General features: G+C 42.1%; 1 protein-coding gene across 1 annotated transcript; it reads left to right on the top strand.

Moving 5' to 3' along the window:
- Window positions 1-13: 13 nt before the first annotated feature.
- Window positions 14-16,092, top strand: SNAPC3 (small nuclear RNA activating complex polypeptide 3). The gene is made up of 8 exons (XM_009640030.2): window positions 14-4,036; window positions 5,280-5,364; window positions 7,221-7,325; window positions 7,842-7,991; window positions 10,207-10,289; window positions 11,628-11,792; window positions 12,840-12,947; window positions 14,708-16,092. Exons 1-8 carry the CDS (start codon window positions 3,927-3,929, stop codon window positions 14,853-14,855), a joined length of 954 nt encoding a protein of 317 aa, XP_009638325.2. The 5' UTR covers window positions 14-3,926; the 3' UTR covers window positions 14,856-16,092.
- Window positions 16,093-16,118: the final 26 nt, after the last annotated feature.

Below are 16,118 nucleotides of genomic sequence, written 5' to 3'. Positions count from 1 at the left end.
TGTAATACATTCCTGCAAACAGAATGGAGGGGAAAAAAAAATCTGTTTTCATTCACTCGAATTTGACTCTGTAAGAATGCTTTGCATGCTGCTCAAGTTGTACGCAGGCAATTGTAGAGATTGCTTGGGTTTTCATCAGATTTTGAAGAGGTGTAAAATGGTATCCTTAGCTAAGACATTCCATCAGTAGTTCTCTTAAATAACCAGGGTGTCAGGAGGGTAAAGTTTTAAGTTTTGTTCAAATGCCTTAGCGGTCTGTGAGCAAAGAAGTTTCACAGTGGGATTCGTTATTGGTGTTTGACTGATTTAAGTGCTTGAATGTTAGAAATGCTGAGTTATGTTATTCTGTTTTGCCTTCTGAGTGATTTGTTGTGTAGATGTAGGACAGGCTAAGACTCAAATCAGTGTGGATGGATTTTAGATAGGTCAAGGGAGGTGAGGCTTACAGGTACCTTATTCCGCTTCAGCCCTAATTCACCTTCTTGTTTTATTAGAAGGGGTAGTTGTAAATATCTCTAGGGACGTGTTATAAAGCTGCATTAAGCTAGTGTTAGCGTCTTAACGTATTAGTATTTAGCGTCTTGTAGTATTAGTGTCTCAAAGGTGATGAAAGTACTGCCCTTAATATATATGCAATATAAAGAGTAATATAAACACTGTATCTGCTTACTACAAAAATATCAGGCAAAATACTAAAGCATTTTCTAATTTCTAAGACTGAGAAGGGTCGTTGTGCTGCCAGAATATTCTGAGAAAAGTAAAGTCATGGTGATTAAAGGCTTCACTGATAGTCTGTTTCCGTGTCCAGATTGCCACAGACTTGCCTTTGGTCTTTTTATTTCTAGATGTTTTAAAATATCTTTCTGGGGACAAAAATTTCATATAACGTTTTGCCTGCCTTTTTCAAGCAAGGTCCTCAGCTATTGTTCCTCGTCACTCTCCTGCAGTTCCCTTCAGTGCCCATTAAACAGTACGTCCAATGTCTTCCCCTCTACAGTAACTGACTGTATTTGCCTTGCCTGCAGGGGGTGTTCCATGTGGGGACACGGTGGAGTCCCATGCTTGTGGCTGTCAGGAGTGAGCTGTGCCCGGTGCAAGCATTGTGTTGCCTGCACTTCTGTCTGTTAGGTGTATGACACTGACTACTTAGCCTTAATTTCTGGAGGGATTAGCATATACTTTCCATTTGTAAAACCTGGTGTCCTCAGGACCACGGACCAAATATTAGTGGTGTGGTTCTGCTGGCTGCCATAGGGTTACCCAGGAGGAGCTCCAGCATGGCCTGTGTAAAATGCCATGTGGCAAGCCTTTCAAGGCTTCAGTGCATGTGGTACAATGACATGCGTAATGAATTATTAGACTGATTCAAAATACTGAAAAAGGTGCTCTGCCTCTAATGTTCCTTTAGAAACTGAGGGCTTCTGACTTTCCAGGAGTGAGAAAAGGCAGTATCTGGGCTCACCAGGGTCCATGGAACTTGTCAGGGATTCAGTGGCAGTTTCTCAGTGTACTAGCTGCCTTTCTGTCCTTAAAAGGAAAAAGAGGAAGCAGCTTACCTGCCAGGTTATTTTATGCTGTGTCTGCTTGGAGCTGCTTTCTCAGGAGTGTTAGGTTTTTTTCCTGCAGCAAGCTATTAGTGGGCATGGTGTGGATGCCACAGCCAGGGACTCCTGGCCTAGAGCGTGGGAGGGAAGGAAAGCACAAGTATTGTTGATGAATTCTGATGTCGTACGTATGCATAGAAGGGAAATGGGAAACTGTCACCTCTGATGCAGTGCTAGGTAATAGACGTTTTCAGATCCTGCAAATAACCTATGTGGTGTTTAAAGACCAAAATACACAGTCATTTTTTCAAAGCGGCAGGCCTTCAAGTGACTCAGGGATTTTTGGTGAACGGGGTCGCTGATACATGTGCGAGAAGACTTAGATAAATAGTCTAGTCATGCAGTGGGATGTCGATTCCACAGAAGGGTCAGTTGTGAGTTGCTTTACCTGTCAGGGGCTATATATTACTTCATTAAGTGGGCTATTCATAACAGTTATCCATGCCGAATGGAGAACAGCCCCATCTAAAAGGCTAATGCTTGTTTGGTGTTCTCCAAAAGTGCTGTTCTCCTCCTTCACGTTAAATTACTACTCCTCAGCTCGGTCTGCACTTGGTACAGGACTCACTCAGTTGTCTCTGCCTTCGTTTCCTCAAGTGGGAATCTAAGGATAAGGTTGATTCTGTTTCCGAGAGGTTGTAACGAATTGCTGTATAGTTTCTTTTAAAATGGTGCTTCTGAAGGAATCCCCTTTTCTCAAAAAGAATGATTTTCTGTTTGGGATGAAATCTGTAAGACAGGAAGGTTAAAACTCTTTGTGTACTGCTGGATGGTAACAAACTAACTAAAAAATAGTAAATTCAAATTATCTTCAATATAGAGTGACTTTATTGGGTCATCAGAACTAGGCCATCTACCCACAAGAAAAATTTTGTCTCTGACTTTTGCTTATTGTCAGCTGATACCAGTTGATTCCATACTTCTATTTATCAATTACTGTATATTCCTATGCAGTTCCGCTCTAAAGGCTTATTCATTACAGCAGTGATAATGTTACCTAGCTTAGTGTTGTTGACATGGGGAACATTATAAGATTATGAGGAACATGATAAGATTATAATGAAAAAAGTTATAATAAAATCATAGGTTATATCAAGAATAAATGGTACACTCAATAAACTTTTCCTGGACTTCACCAGTGGTTTGTTTGTCCCGTAAACAGATGAGTTTGCACAAGAGTTTGCTGAAATTCAAACTGCACGTGGATTTAGGCAGTGGTGTAAGCCCCGCCTTTATATAGCCTGCAAGCAGTAGAGAGACAGAAGAGATCAAGCCTGATTCAAAGCGGATGATACTTCTCTGTTTTAAATAATATTTTCTCAGACTGCTTTTAAGTTGGATAAAATTCTTTTGTGATTAATACAAAATTATCACTGTCTTTGAGTCAGCATCATTCTGTACGATTCTAAAAAGGTAATTGATACTATTATAGTGTCTCATCTGAAGCCTTCAGATGGATCATTCGGTCTGTTTGTGGAATGGTGTGGGGGAGCCTTATGTTATAAAACCGTGGCAGGGGAGAAGATATGAAATCCCACAATATACGGGTGTTTTTTTGTGGTGTGTTTATGAGAAATTTCATCCTCATTTATGCTATGGAAACCTAACATTTGTGTGATCAGTTTAAATCATTGCTGCAGTCAAAAGCAGTTCCACTTTTGGTTCCCACATCCTTCAGTGATTTGCACTACACAAAAAAACGTGGCTAGCTATACTTTGGATTCTGTGCAAACACAAGAAAAGGGTCTGAGGATGGAAAGAAGGATACGAGGAAGAGTGGACCTGTCATTTCTAGCAGAAGTGTTGTCTTACTCCCACTGGAAGAAAAGTGGCATAAATTAATAACTTCGTAGAGCAATGGCAGCTCGTGTAAATGTGGTGGCTTGCCCATGTTTGTACCTGAGGGGCGGCATTAGCTTTACCATACAGGTTGATGTTCATGATTCCTTTTGATTGAATCTATTTTGCCATGTATCATTAGAAAATCGGAGTCGGTGGATGAGATTTGAAAAAGTCAAGTGGCATTTTTAGATTATAAAAACTGTTGGACGTATACTTTGAACATGACTTGCTAAATCTCTCTAGGCAGCTATGCTCCCATTAGACAGAATGCAAAATAATGATAAAATTTACTCAGTTTCTGTGAAAGCCAGTTACATACGCCAGGACTCTTTGTCTTCTGGTTCTTTATCTTAACAATCATACTGCCCTTTTGCCCTGATTTAGGCTATACAAGCTATGTCTTGTTTATTCACATTTTGCTGTCTTTGTTCCTTTTACTAACAGCTTAACTGATCTTTGTTATGAAGTAAGTCTGAAAAAATGAATAATAATTGTTTTCTTTATTGCCCTAGCATTGACATGCTAATGTCTTCTGATAAAGAAAAGGACCCAGATGTTATTCCTGAAGATAGCAGTCTGCTAACTCTTCGGTATGTCTTTATGGTACACTCACAGTCCCCTGGTATGGGGTGGGGTGGAAAACAAGGCTAAAAGCATGGCTGGCTGCTGGATCCCTTTCCAGGCAATGATGTACCTTCTGAAGCAGTGTCCAGAAATACTCTTAAGGGCAGAAATGCCAGCTTATGATAGAATAATTGGTATGAGCCTTCTGCTCAAATGTTACTTAGGGGTTTCTTATTAAGGTGCACAGAATATGCCATCTTTCTTATTGGAAGAACTTAGGATTTCTGGACCCTAGGTACTTCTGAACTGGTGCCTATGTTTGGAGCATGCAGGGGACTTCTCATAATCCAATGCAGGAGGTTTCTCCAAAGCCTTATGAAATAAATCTGTAGCTCTTGCCTCTAGTAACCCACAGTCACATTCTAACAGCCAAAGTGTAAGTATAGAAGGTGTAGCCAGATACCTTTTTACCTGAACCCACTCCTTACAGAACTCACTTAGGCTACCGGTGCATTTCAGAGGTTGAGCAATATATGTTAAGTTTCTATCAGTTAGTGAACTTTGAAGTCATACTTGGCCAGTTCGGGCCTTTCCTGTACTTCAATTTCAGTTTGCGTAGTGCTAATGTAAAGAAATGCGTTCAGGTTGTGATCAGCATTAAGTTTGATTGTTACCGAAAACCTTCAGGAAGGTCTGGAGGGTAAATAGACTTGTCCCAGAGTTAAAAAGGATGTGGTGTTCATGCAGTGGTTAAATTAAGTGTATTTTAGTAAATATTCTATATATGATACTCTTTCTTCTACAAATGATACTGAGGTTCTTTTAGAAAAGTAACTATGTCATGGACTTGAGAGTATTTTTGGTTTTTTTTCTTGCTTTTGCTTTAACATGAATTGAATTTCTCTGAAGTGGGAGGGATAGTTGAAACAGTTCCTCAAAAGTAAGAAAGTGTTCTTTCTAGGAGAGCCTCTCCAGACAACAGTTTGTTTTTTTTCTCATAAGTGTAAAACTGCCTGCAAACAACCTGTAATTTGCACATAAAGGGAAAGAAAAACACAATCTGAAATCCACAAGCTGGCCTGTTGAACTACCAGGTTTTATGGGAGTCAGGAGACAAAGAGTATTGCACATTACTCTGTCATACTAAGACAGCTACAAACCCTGCTCTTTGAAAGCTGCACTGCAGGAGCTTGTGTCATTTAAAAATATACCTAGAGATTATGCATAGAAGTTGTTGAATGAAATTTTGTCCTGTGTTCTGCCATTCAGAATTAGAAAGAAGGCATTAGAGAGGAGAGAAGAAACAATTATTGTGGATCGGGCTTGCAGACAAGAAACTCTTGCTTATGAGATGGTAAGTTCCCTGTCATCTCTTAGGATCTCAAGACAATTCCACACAGCCAAAATCCAACTTCTGGTTGCCTCTTTTTTCATCGCTATGAATCTCTGTACAGCATAAATGTTTGCAGATAGGAGTTGGAGGGTAATGATTAAAGACATATTATAGAAAGATAGGACAGGAATGCTGCTCTTGACAGTCTGTTAGTACGGAATGTAGTAAGGAGCTCATTACCACTGTGTGACTGCTTTTATTTGGTTGCTACTAAGGCATTGTATAGGGGATCAAGTGTAGCGAGCATCATGTGAACTTACCATAGAGCTAAACAAAATGCATAATGTTTTTGGTTGTGGAGTCCTGTATTGGTATCTAAGCTTTAATGTGTAAATGATTGTGAGCTAGTTTCTGTAGGGCTGAAAGAGAAAGACAGTAAGGAACATGGTGGCAGTAAGTTCCTAATTCTGAGCATAGTAACCCAAGTTTCTCAGCCATTCTGAGCTGTCAGGAACCAGGATTATAGTCATCAGCCCCTCAAAAGCCATCTTGGATTTCCTTTAACTATTCTTAGTACCTTTTTTTAAGATTTCTTCACAACCATTGAAGTCCTAAACAGGAAAACTTAAGTTCTTAAATTCTGCAGTGCCGGAGTCCATGGCTGGAATCGGCAAGCCATGAACTACTATAAAAATTAGGGATGGAGGTATAGAGAGGAAGGAGTCTCACTTATTACTGTTAAACTTTTTTTTGCCTTGAGGTTTCCTGGTCTGTCATGAGCAATGTTGTTTCAACTGTCCAGAGGCCCAGGCACATGATGTAAACATCATGCATTAGCTGAGGTGCAACAGCTGTGTTGGGCTCTTAGTCTAGGGCATATCTGAGAAAATGTTTGCAGCAGAAATCTTCGTAAAGGATTTCAGTGAGTTAGATTTCTTATTTCTGTTTCTGAAGAACGAGCACATCATCAGTTACTGCATCCTTTAAGCAAACTGTGGTAACTGGTTTGTGTGTCAAAGCTGGTTGTGACCATGGTGTCCTAGAACAGGATGAGAGCAATAAGAAACATGAGTTTGGAAAGTGTTGCCTGAAGAAGGGAGATGCAAGGGATAGAGCAAAAGTATCTCTGAACCAAAGTCTCACAGGAGTACATGCTCCTGTTATTAAATCTGAAGAACACTTTGTGCTGGTGGGAAGTGTTTGTGCAGTCAGTATTCTCTCTTGATTTGTTTAAAAAGGAGGAAACTGACTGCCAGAGAAAAGTGCCCTCCCTCATTCTCACAGCTGGGCTCTCTCTTAAACACAAAGTAGGATGGAAATGCTTTCAATTATTTTCTAAAACGTAGAGTGACAAGGGCAGTGCTGGATTTTGGGTTTGGATTTTGGAGACATTGAAACCTCCAGCTGTGTCAAGTTTCCCTAATAAGAGGCAGTCCTGCTCTAATTTTTATTTTCATGTATTTCATCCTATAGCTAGCCTATCCAGGTCGGTCTTTCTCAAGTTGAGGGTTGCAATCCCCCTTTACATGTGAAAGCATTCAGAGAGCATTTCAAAGCATTAAGTGATGGGAGTTGGTAGCAGATGGGTTCCATGAGGGCAGAGTGGCAGCAGGGTTTAATTCCTTTATGCAGGGCCTCTCAGTAGCCAAAGAGTAGCAAGCTGTCTCTCAGTTGCTGAAAGCACCTCAGCTTCTCCAGAGCTGAGGAATGAAGGAAAATGCTTGAAATCAGTAATGGTAGGAATTTCTCGCCTTTCCATCCTGGAAGAAGTAGGCTGTTATCAATTCACAGAGCAGCGTTTCTCAGACTTTTATCCAGGGGCTATGGTATGTAAGTGGTTGCCAATATTATATATATATGTATCTTTATTTTTCCAGGAGTCACATGCAATTGGAAAGAGGCCAGACAATCCAACAGATTTAGTTGAGGAGGGAGAACTACTTTTAACTCTGAACATCTTCTATCCTGTCATATTTCAGAAGGTTGGTACTAAATTCTCTAGGTTGCATTCTGATGTCTCTTACCTACTCAGGTAATACCTTGCTTTTCCAAGCACTTAAAATCAGTGACTCCACTGAGGGACTGTGGTAAACCCTTCAACTGTGGTACCTTCTTAGGCTTTTTCAGAATCTGGCTTTCATTCTGTTCATGGTTTACAGAAGGAAATTTTTACAATAATTACGCAGCATTTAATTAATTTCACAGAGAGCTCAAAATCTGAAACTAAATACATGAAAACTATAGTACTCTGTTTGGATTTGGGGTAAGCGCACTCGGACTTACTATCTTTCCTGCACTTTGCAGTGGGGAATGTGACTTGCGTTTCTGAATAAAACTAATAAATGGCAGCCTTAGAAGAGGCTGAGGCAAGATACTGTTTAAAATCTTCCACAGAGAGGTTGTGTGCCTCATGCTGCTGTTAAGGCTGTCAAATGAAGAGCAGTACTGATGCTGACAAGAGATTTTTATTTGTAGCTTGTATGCTCTTTTCTTCATAGCATAAAGATCACAAACCCTATCAGACTGTCCTTGTACTGGGCAGCCAGAAGCTCACTGAGCTGAGAGACTCAATTTCCTGTGTCAGTGACCTCCAGATAGGTGGTGAGTTCAGCAGTCAGCCAGATCAAGCACCGGAGCACATCAGCAAGGTAAACCCTTCTATTTGGAACCCTCTCATGTGTAGGAGCTTTGAAAACATACAGGAGAGAGGGAGGCAGAGTTTTGCTTTGTTGTTTTTAATTCAGCACTAAATTAGGCTGCATTGGCTTTGCCTGTGGGTTACACTGCAAGTAAATACTTCCTGGTGGCATTACCAAGTTGACCTGTTCTGCTTCATTCCGTTTCCTTGTGTCCTGTCGCTGGTCACCAGAGAGGAGATCAGCGCCTCCCCTCTGCTGCCCCCCCATGAGGAAGTTGTACACTGGGATGAGGTCACCCCTCAGCCTTCTCTTCTCCAAGCTGAACAAGCCGAGTGACCTCAGTGGCTCCTCATAAGTCTTTCCCTCGAGGCCTTTCTTGGCCATTGTGGTCGCCCTCCTCTGCACACACTCTGGTAGTCCTATGCCCTTCTGGTATTGAGGTGCCCACACTGCACACAGGGCTTGAGGTGGGGCTGCACCCGTGCAGTGCAGAGCGGGACAGTCACCTCCCTCGAGTGGCTAGTGATGCTGTGCTTGATGCACCTCAGGGCATGGGTGGCCCTTTTGGCTGCCAGCACATAACTGCTGACCCTTACTCAGCTTGCCACCACCCCAAACCCCCAGATCTCTTTCCATGGTACTGCTCTCCAGCCTCTTGTGCCCCAGTTTGTGAAAATACAGTATGTCTCTCATTTTTAGCTTTAGGAGAGAACAGTTCTGTGAATGTGGTTGTGCAAACAGTCTGGATAGATAAACAGAACGATACTTGATTGTACTATTTAAACAAGATGTTTTCCTCTTCTTACTTATTTTGTTCTTTCTCAAGGACATGCTTGAAGCTGGAGTCTGCTTTTTTATGGATAGATTTGATTTTACCTAAATAGTTCTGTAGTCCTGCTGCAGAATTTTACATGTGTAAGGGAGGCTCATAGGTTAGCTCAGTTTCTTGAGATAATTGGAATCTGATGACTCTTGCACTGGTGGTGTGAGTGCCATAAACTGTTAATTATCTTTGATAGAGAAGACTGCAACAAATGGCCTGTCTGCATGTGACAAACTTTGTAATTAAGGAGGAATTTTGAAGGATGTTAGATTTTCTTCTGAGCCCCCAGAAGTGAGGCAATTGGATCTTCCAAAACTGCGTGTCTGTCTTGTTTATATAGATGTGACTAGGGACTGCTCCCATGTAGCTGTCTTGTGTGTGCACGTGCACGTGAGCGCAGGGGACAGGACAGCAATAATTCTCTGTCATTCCAGCAAAAAGTATGTTGTGGTGTGGTCTGTCCTGATCAGGTGCACTGGGTCTGACTGGGATGGAGGTAACTTTCCTCACAGCAGCCAATGCTTTGCATTTTTGGCTAGGCAGGGTTGATAACACAGGAGTGTTTTGGCTGTTCCTGAGCAGTGCTTGCCCAGCCTCAGGGGGTGTCTCCAGGTCCCCTCAAGGCCAGTGGGCTGGGGGTGGGCAAGAGACTGGGAGGGGACACAGCTGGGACAGCTGACCCCAGCTGACCGAAGGGATATCGTGCTCAGCGTATAGAGCTGGAGGAGAGGAGGAGGGGGGCTGTTCATGGTTAAGGCATTTGGCTTCCAAAGCAACCACTATTCGTGCTGAGGCCCTGCTTCCCAGGAGGTGGTTGGACGTCGCTTGCTGATGGGAAGTAGGGAACAGATCTCCTCTTTTTGCTTTGCTTCTGTGTGTGGCCTTTGCTTTTCTCATTAAACTGCCTCTATCTCAACCCACAAGCTTGCCTGTCTTATTTCCCCTGTCCTGTTGAGGAGGGGGAGTTACAGAGCAGCTGGGTGGGGGGTCTGGCAGCCAGCCAAGGTCAACTCACTACATCTTGCTATTTTTTTAAAATATTAGTCTTTTAAGTCAGTGCTATGCAGTTACTTAATTTGTGCAGCGATGCTTGCATTCTTGTTCTGTGTTTTTGTGGAAATCTGTAACTGCTATAATGGGGATAGCGATGAGAGGAGCACTAAAATAACCTGCAATGGCTTGAGAATAATATCAACAGAGCAACTGCATAGCTGGCGATCATATAAGCCTTGTTGTCATGTCAGCATCTAAAACCTGTGCAAAGCTTTTCTTACAAACCTGTAGAATGAGGTCTCTTAGTATAATTTAGACACCTAAAGTGCTTGGGGTTTGACATGTTTTTGTTTAAGGTGTTTAATCTCTCATAACACTAATGCAGACTTACCTGTCTTTCTCTCTCAGGATCTCTACAAATCTGCTTTCTTTTATTTTGAAGGCATCTTTTATAATGATAGAAGATACCCAGAGTGCAGAGATCTGAGCAGGTACAGTATTTGTAGACGTTGACTAAGGAAAACCTTAAGAGACAGAAAATTTATTTCATTTTGTTTATGATTTGTGATGTTTTTAAGATTGGAATGTCTAGTGTATGAAGCTAGAATGGAGTATTCTTACTATCTTTTCATATTGAATTGATTTTTACATAGAATTTTTGACTTTACTTGCTCTACTTACTCCTTCCACTCACTTCCCTTCTGAAAAGGCGATGAATGCGTTTTTCCCCCTGCAAATCCTGGTTTGCTCTATTGGGATGGGATCGCTGTGGAAGGTGCCAGGTGCCAGTCTGTACTAGCTGCCTTCCCTAGTTGTGATGACCACCAAAAGATTTGCCTGCGAGGTAGAAGGTGGGTCAGAAAGGCAACAAGCTGACCTGTGCGGAAGTCAGTTGTTCTGCTCAGTCTTAAAATACGCTGAATGCCTTCATGGTAAAGTCAACAGGGGGGCTGTGTGACTTCTGGGAAAAAAAATCCAAGATGACATTGCTAAGAGTCTCAGGTATCTCTTGTTCAGAACTATAGCTCACACTGGTTGAGCACGAGTCCTATCCATTTTAACTGTACATAGTAGGTTTTTTTAAGGAAATAGGGGCTTGCTGACACACTAAGTGAGATGTGGGAGATTGAGATGTTAAAGTGAGTGGGAGATCTGTGAGTTTGGACTCTGTTCTTGTTATGCCAGACTTGGTGTGTGACTTCAGAAAAATTAATTATTTTGCTCCTTCTTTTCCTGTCCCTGAGCAACAATGATCTTTATGGAAGGGCTGGTGAGAACATCTGCATTTTGTGGAAGTGAAATGCCTTGTATATAGGAGTGTGCTGAAAAACCAAGAAATAATCGCAACAGTGGCCCATTCTCTTCCAGTACTAAATTTTGGAAGTGTAACTGTGCAGTTGCCAGCTTTGCGTTTCTCCTTGACAAAAACAAAAAAAGAGCTTTTTAATACTTTAAAACAAAGTTATCGACCAAGGGAGCAAAAATGGTAACTTGAATTATTGGAATGCTCGAGAAGTGTCGTGCTGCAAACAGCGTGACCTGGATGGGTGCCATCAGGAGCGTACTCTGACTAGAACTCCTTGGGAAGCTGCCTGGGGGGGGGTGTGGAATTTAAAGGCAGGTGTTCCATAAGAACAGTGCACAGTTCTGTGGGGTTGTGGTATCAGTGTGAAATTACCTTAAATTATTACGAAATATTGTGAGCTGTTTTGATTTCCATCTTTTTAAACTGTGTCCCAATGAAGAGTTTTGCACGTCCCCCAAGGCCTTCCTTTTCTGTGCATTCACATTTTATAGCATCACTGTGCTGATGACCTTTCTGTTTTCAGAACAATTATTGAGTGGTCAGAATCTCATGACAGAGGTTATGGAAATCTTCAGTCTGTTAAAATGGAGGACTACATGTTTAATGATTTGTCCCTCAAAATTGGCTTTCCATACCTTTTCTGCCACCAAGGGAACTGTGAGCACATCATTATCGTCACAGATATAAGGTAAGTTACTGCTCTTTGGGAGTCCTTAGTCAGTTGAAAACAAGCCTTCTGTGGACAAACTTCGGGCATTAAATGCTGCATGTTTGTTAGACTAACTTCAAGATTATTGGGCTGCCTTCTGCAGGGCTTATTTAGGATTTTATTCCATATACATCTGACTACCTCTGCAAGGAAGAAAGTAATCTCCCTTGCATTTTTTTTTTAAATAATTTGTCTGCATAAAAAGACTGCTTTCTAACTAGCATGGAATGACTGTGGTATGGGAGGAATAGCACCCACAGTGAAAAGCCCTTTCTATGCAGAGCCAATGTGTCAGATTCACATACTGATTCTGCAGCACCAGGCAGCAGAAATGCTGTTAATGGCTCTGGCTGAAGTCAACTGGACTTGTTAGTTTAGACTTGGTGCTAAGGGATAGGAACTGAAAAGAGAACAAAGGAGTGGAAATAGTGGGCTGAGGTGGGTAGGCAAGGGAGAGAAGGAGGAGGTGATAGTGCTGTGAGGTGGGAACCACATCAACAGTAGAACTGTTGTGTGTACTCTGCTCAGTGCGTAACAGACAGAGTGCACTCCTCTGATTGCCCATCGTGGGTGACGGATCACTTTCAGTTCCCAGAAGCCTGGTGTACCTAAGCATTGTTAATAAATGGTGACTCCCAAGAGAAATACAACCCAAAGAAGGGCATGGATGTTGCAGGTAGATGATCTTGGCAGTATGAGCATCTAAACATTTACCTGGAGATGTTTTTGCCAGTTAATCTATGTAGGCAATAAAAAACTTCGAAAAGAACAGTAAAGTAGATGGTCTGAAGACTTCCGAGTTTCTACACAAACTGAATTTACTCCTAACCATAAAATCCATGGATGGTGCAACCAGCAGTCCAACTCCAGGTCTTCATCTGTTAGGAAGTGCTAAGCGGAAGTCTAGTCATAGTTCAGACAGGATTTTAAATCGTGCTTGTCTTCAGTGTCTGTGCTTATGTTCAGATAAATTCCAATGTGGCTGAGTCTTAATTGTATTTTACATGTTTATTTATTTGCCTCAAGGCTTATTCACCATGATGACTGCCTGGACAGGAACCTCTATCCCTTGCTAATCAAGAAACACTGGTTATGTACCAGAAAATGCTTTGTGTGCAAAATGTATACAGCCAGGTATGCTACATTCTTGGTCCTTTTCAGTTGTCTTCTTAAATAAGCCTTTCTAGGTGCTGCTACTAACTTAAAAAAAAAATATCAAAGCTCTGTATGTATTTGATAAGGTGTGTGGATAATCTTCATGCAAGTATTCTAAGGTATTGCTCTTCAGGTGGTTGCCTTCTCCTTACCCAGGAAAAGGCCTCCTGCAGGTAGTGTTTATTTGGATGATGATTCCGTATGATCAAAAGAAGTGAAATGAGGAAGATGTTAATTACTTGGCTCGGGTTCTTTTGTATACATAGATCTTGATCAGTTACTTTTGACAATTTTACTTTTGGGGGAAAATGCTGCATTTTCCCCCCGTGACACGACATGTGATTCAAATTCATTTGGCAGAAGTCGTACAGAGCTTTCATGAAATCTAACATCTAAATATAGGGAAGTTTGGATCTGTCCAACTTGAACATAGTAAAATCCAGAGATTTTTTAAAAGGGCACATAGCTTTCCTCACAGGTAAACTCCTAACCCCTACCTGAAAACTCTTGAGCTGTGCAGCTGCACTTGAAGGAACTTTTTGTAATGCACAGGTTTTCTGCAGTGAAGAGAGCAGAATGTGAATTCGGTGGTCTTTGTACACTTCAGTTCTGTTTACTTAGACATGAGAAAACCTTTCAATAGACACAGCAGAAATTTCTCTATAGGGGTTCTACAGACTAGGCTAGGCTCACGGATTTTATAGGTCTGCATGATTTATATACAAACCCACTCGCTTCCCTTTTTCCCCCCCAGGGCAGCTTACACTCTCAGCCTCAGTTTGACACAGCAGCTGTGTCCTTGTTATCTTGCCTGTTTGGCCTTAGACTTCCCTGGAATCAGGCAAAGAGCCAATTTCCCCCGTGGTGGGAGCCCACCGTGGTGTTCCTAGCAGAGCCCCGAGGATGCCTTCGCAAGTGGCTGTAATCTGCGAGGCTTTTGGCCATAAGGGGAGGTGGAGCCAAAGGGTCAATATGGGGGAAAGATGGGATGGGGAGGGCATTACCAGAGGTGATGTAAATGCATTAAATTAAAACCAGGATTAAGCACTAAGCTTAAGTGGGGAGATGCTAAATCATGGATAGCAGAGCTGCTTTGGCTGGCTGTCCTGCATGTTCTAATCTGTGCAGATAGCATCTTTAATCGCTAGAGGCCTTGAGCTGTCATGGCCTCTGAGTGCTACCATAAATTAATTGCTTGGTGACACGGCAGGCCCTCCTTGTGCTGGCAGCCGTGTTCGTGTTAACTTTGGTGCTTGCTGGAGCATGCAGCAGCAATCCTCTCCTTGTCTTGTCTGCATCATCCAGCCCTTCTTTTAGACTTGTAAATGGATTTGGTTATTACTCAAGAGTAGTTTGGGTCAGTCACGTGTCTGCTCTGTATCACAGTTTCCTACCTTAAGGGAAAATATCTTTCATGGCTTAGATGGCCATAGTGTGATTCCTGTTAATTTTTTTCTTTTTTTGGGCTATGTACCAGCCACAGAGGTGTGAGAGTACCTCAGGAAATGCTGCTGTAGCAGTGTAAGGTAGCAGCTGGGATTGACACTGAACGGGTGTGGGAGTTCGGAAAAGAGCTGTGTTCCTGGGGTGGGAGATGGGCAGTATTGGTAGTACCTGGTCAGCATAATGTTATTACGGATGTTTGTTACTGCCATTCCCAACTCTGAGTAAAATGCTGAGATGTTTGTCACCAATGTGTTGGACTCACATGGAAAACACTTGTCTTTTGTAACCTGCAGGTGGGTAACCAACAAAGACAGTCTGGCACCAGAGGATCCTTGTTTCTTCTGTGATGTTTGTTTTCGGATGCTCCATTATGATGTGGAAGGCAATAAACTGGGGGAGTTTCTTGCTTATCCTTATGTCGATCCTGGGATTTTCAACTGAGACTGACACGAGCCGGAATGAATTCAATGAACTGCATGGGTGAATCTGTTGCTTTGGCTGTTAAAATCACCAAACAGCTTGAGTTTTGAGCATACTGCTGGGTTTTGGGTTAGGCTTTTAATCCTCTCCCCTGAGGTGCAAGGAGCCCTTTACACTTGAGGTCTTTCCGGTGTACTTCTATGAGTAGGTGTGATTTTAAAAGTTAAGTTAGCATAGAAAAATGTGCTCAGACATCTACTTTATTTTAATTGGTTACATTTTTTAATACTCTTTGACAACAATACGGTAGTTTGGAGACTACGGACTCTGAAAATACGGATGTTTAAAGAGAGGATACCTTGCAAAAACAGCCACGATTTTAAGAAGTTCTGTGCATCCAAGGCTCTGTTAACCTCAAAGCCTGAGCAGATGGTCATTGGGCATTTTACCTTGAAAACTCTGGCAATTGTCATCTCTGAACAAGGGTGGGTAGCACTGAATTTGTGGGGAAGAACGGTTTCTGAGAGAGAAGCTCAGAGTGCTTGTTAAGGTCTAAGGCCTTTCCTGCAAATGGGAGTTGCTTGCGCCTGTGAGCCTTGGCTGTCCTTGTGTTCTGACTCCAAGGACTCATTCTGTGCAGAGCAAACTACATTTCACTGGTGACTGAATTGCAGCCTGCCTTTCAAATGACTCTGCTAACTGTTTACAGTGCACGTGGTTTTAACTCTTTCTGCAGTGGGATGTTCATTGCGCGCTTCTTTTTTTACTGTCATTTCCTTATTGTAAGTATTGTTGGTTTTTATTAAAAAATGACCAATTTGCACTTGCTGGTCTGATGTAAGTTGAAACTCTGCTTGCCAAAACAGAACATACTTATGCAGTGCCTTGCTTTTCAAAGTCATCTGGAATTCAAAGGATTTTACTGGGGATCTTTCCTGTTTATGAAAGCTCGTGGCACTAACTGCTTTTCTTTTGAAAGCTTCATCTGGTTCTCAAAAAAGCCTAGTTCTGGTTGGTGTAAAAGACAGCTGACTCTGATAACCTGCATATAGACATGTATTTGACAAATTGGATTCTGTTCAGGTCCTGCAGCCACAAAGTCTGCAAGCACTTACTTGATTCCCTTAGATGTCTTGAAACAGGAGAGTCTTAAGCGATTTCAGGACTCCATTCATCGCTCACGTATCTGACTGCTTTCCACTGGTGTATCAGGTCACGTGAATATAAATCTGTCCTTTTTTTAGGACAAAAGAAAAAAAAAGGGGGTATTGGGGGGGGCGGGGG

The sequence above is a fragment of the Egretta garzetta genome, unplaced genomic scaffold (genome assembly GCF_000687185.1).
Source record: "Egretta garzetta isolate BGI_Z169 unplaced genomic scaffold, ASM68718v1 scaffold175, whole genome shotgun sequence".
In the NCBI taxonomy this organism is placed as follows: domain Eukaryota; kingdom Metazoa; phylum Chordata; class Aves; order Pelecaniformes; family Ardeidae; genus Egretta; species Egretta garzetta.
Note: the sequence above shows the minus strand (reverse complement) of the source record. Positions and strands in the feature narration are given on the sequence as shown.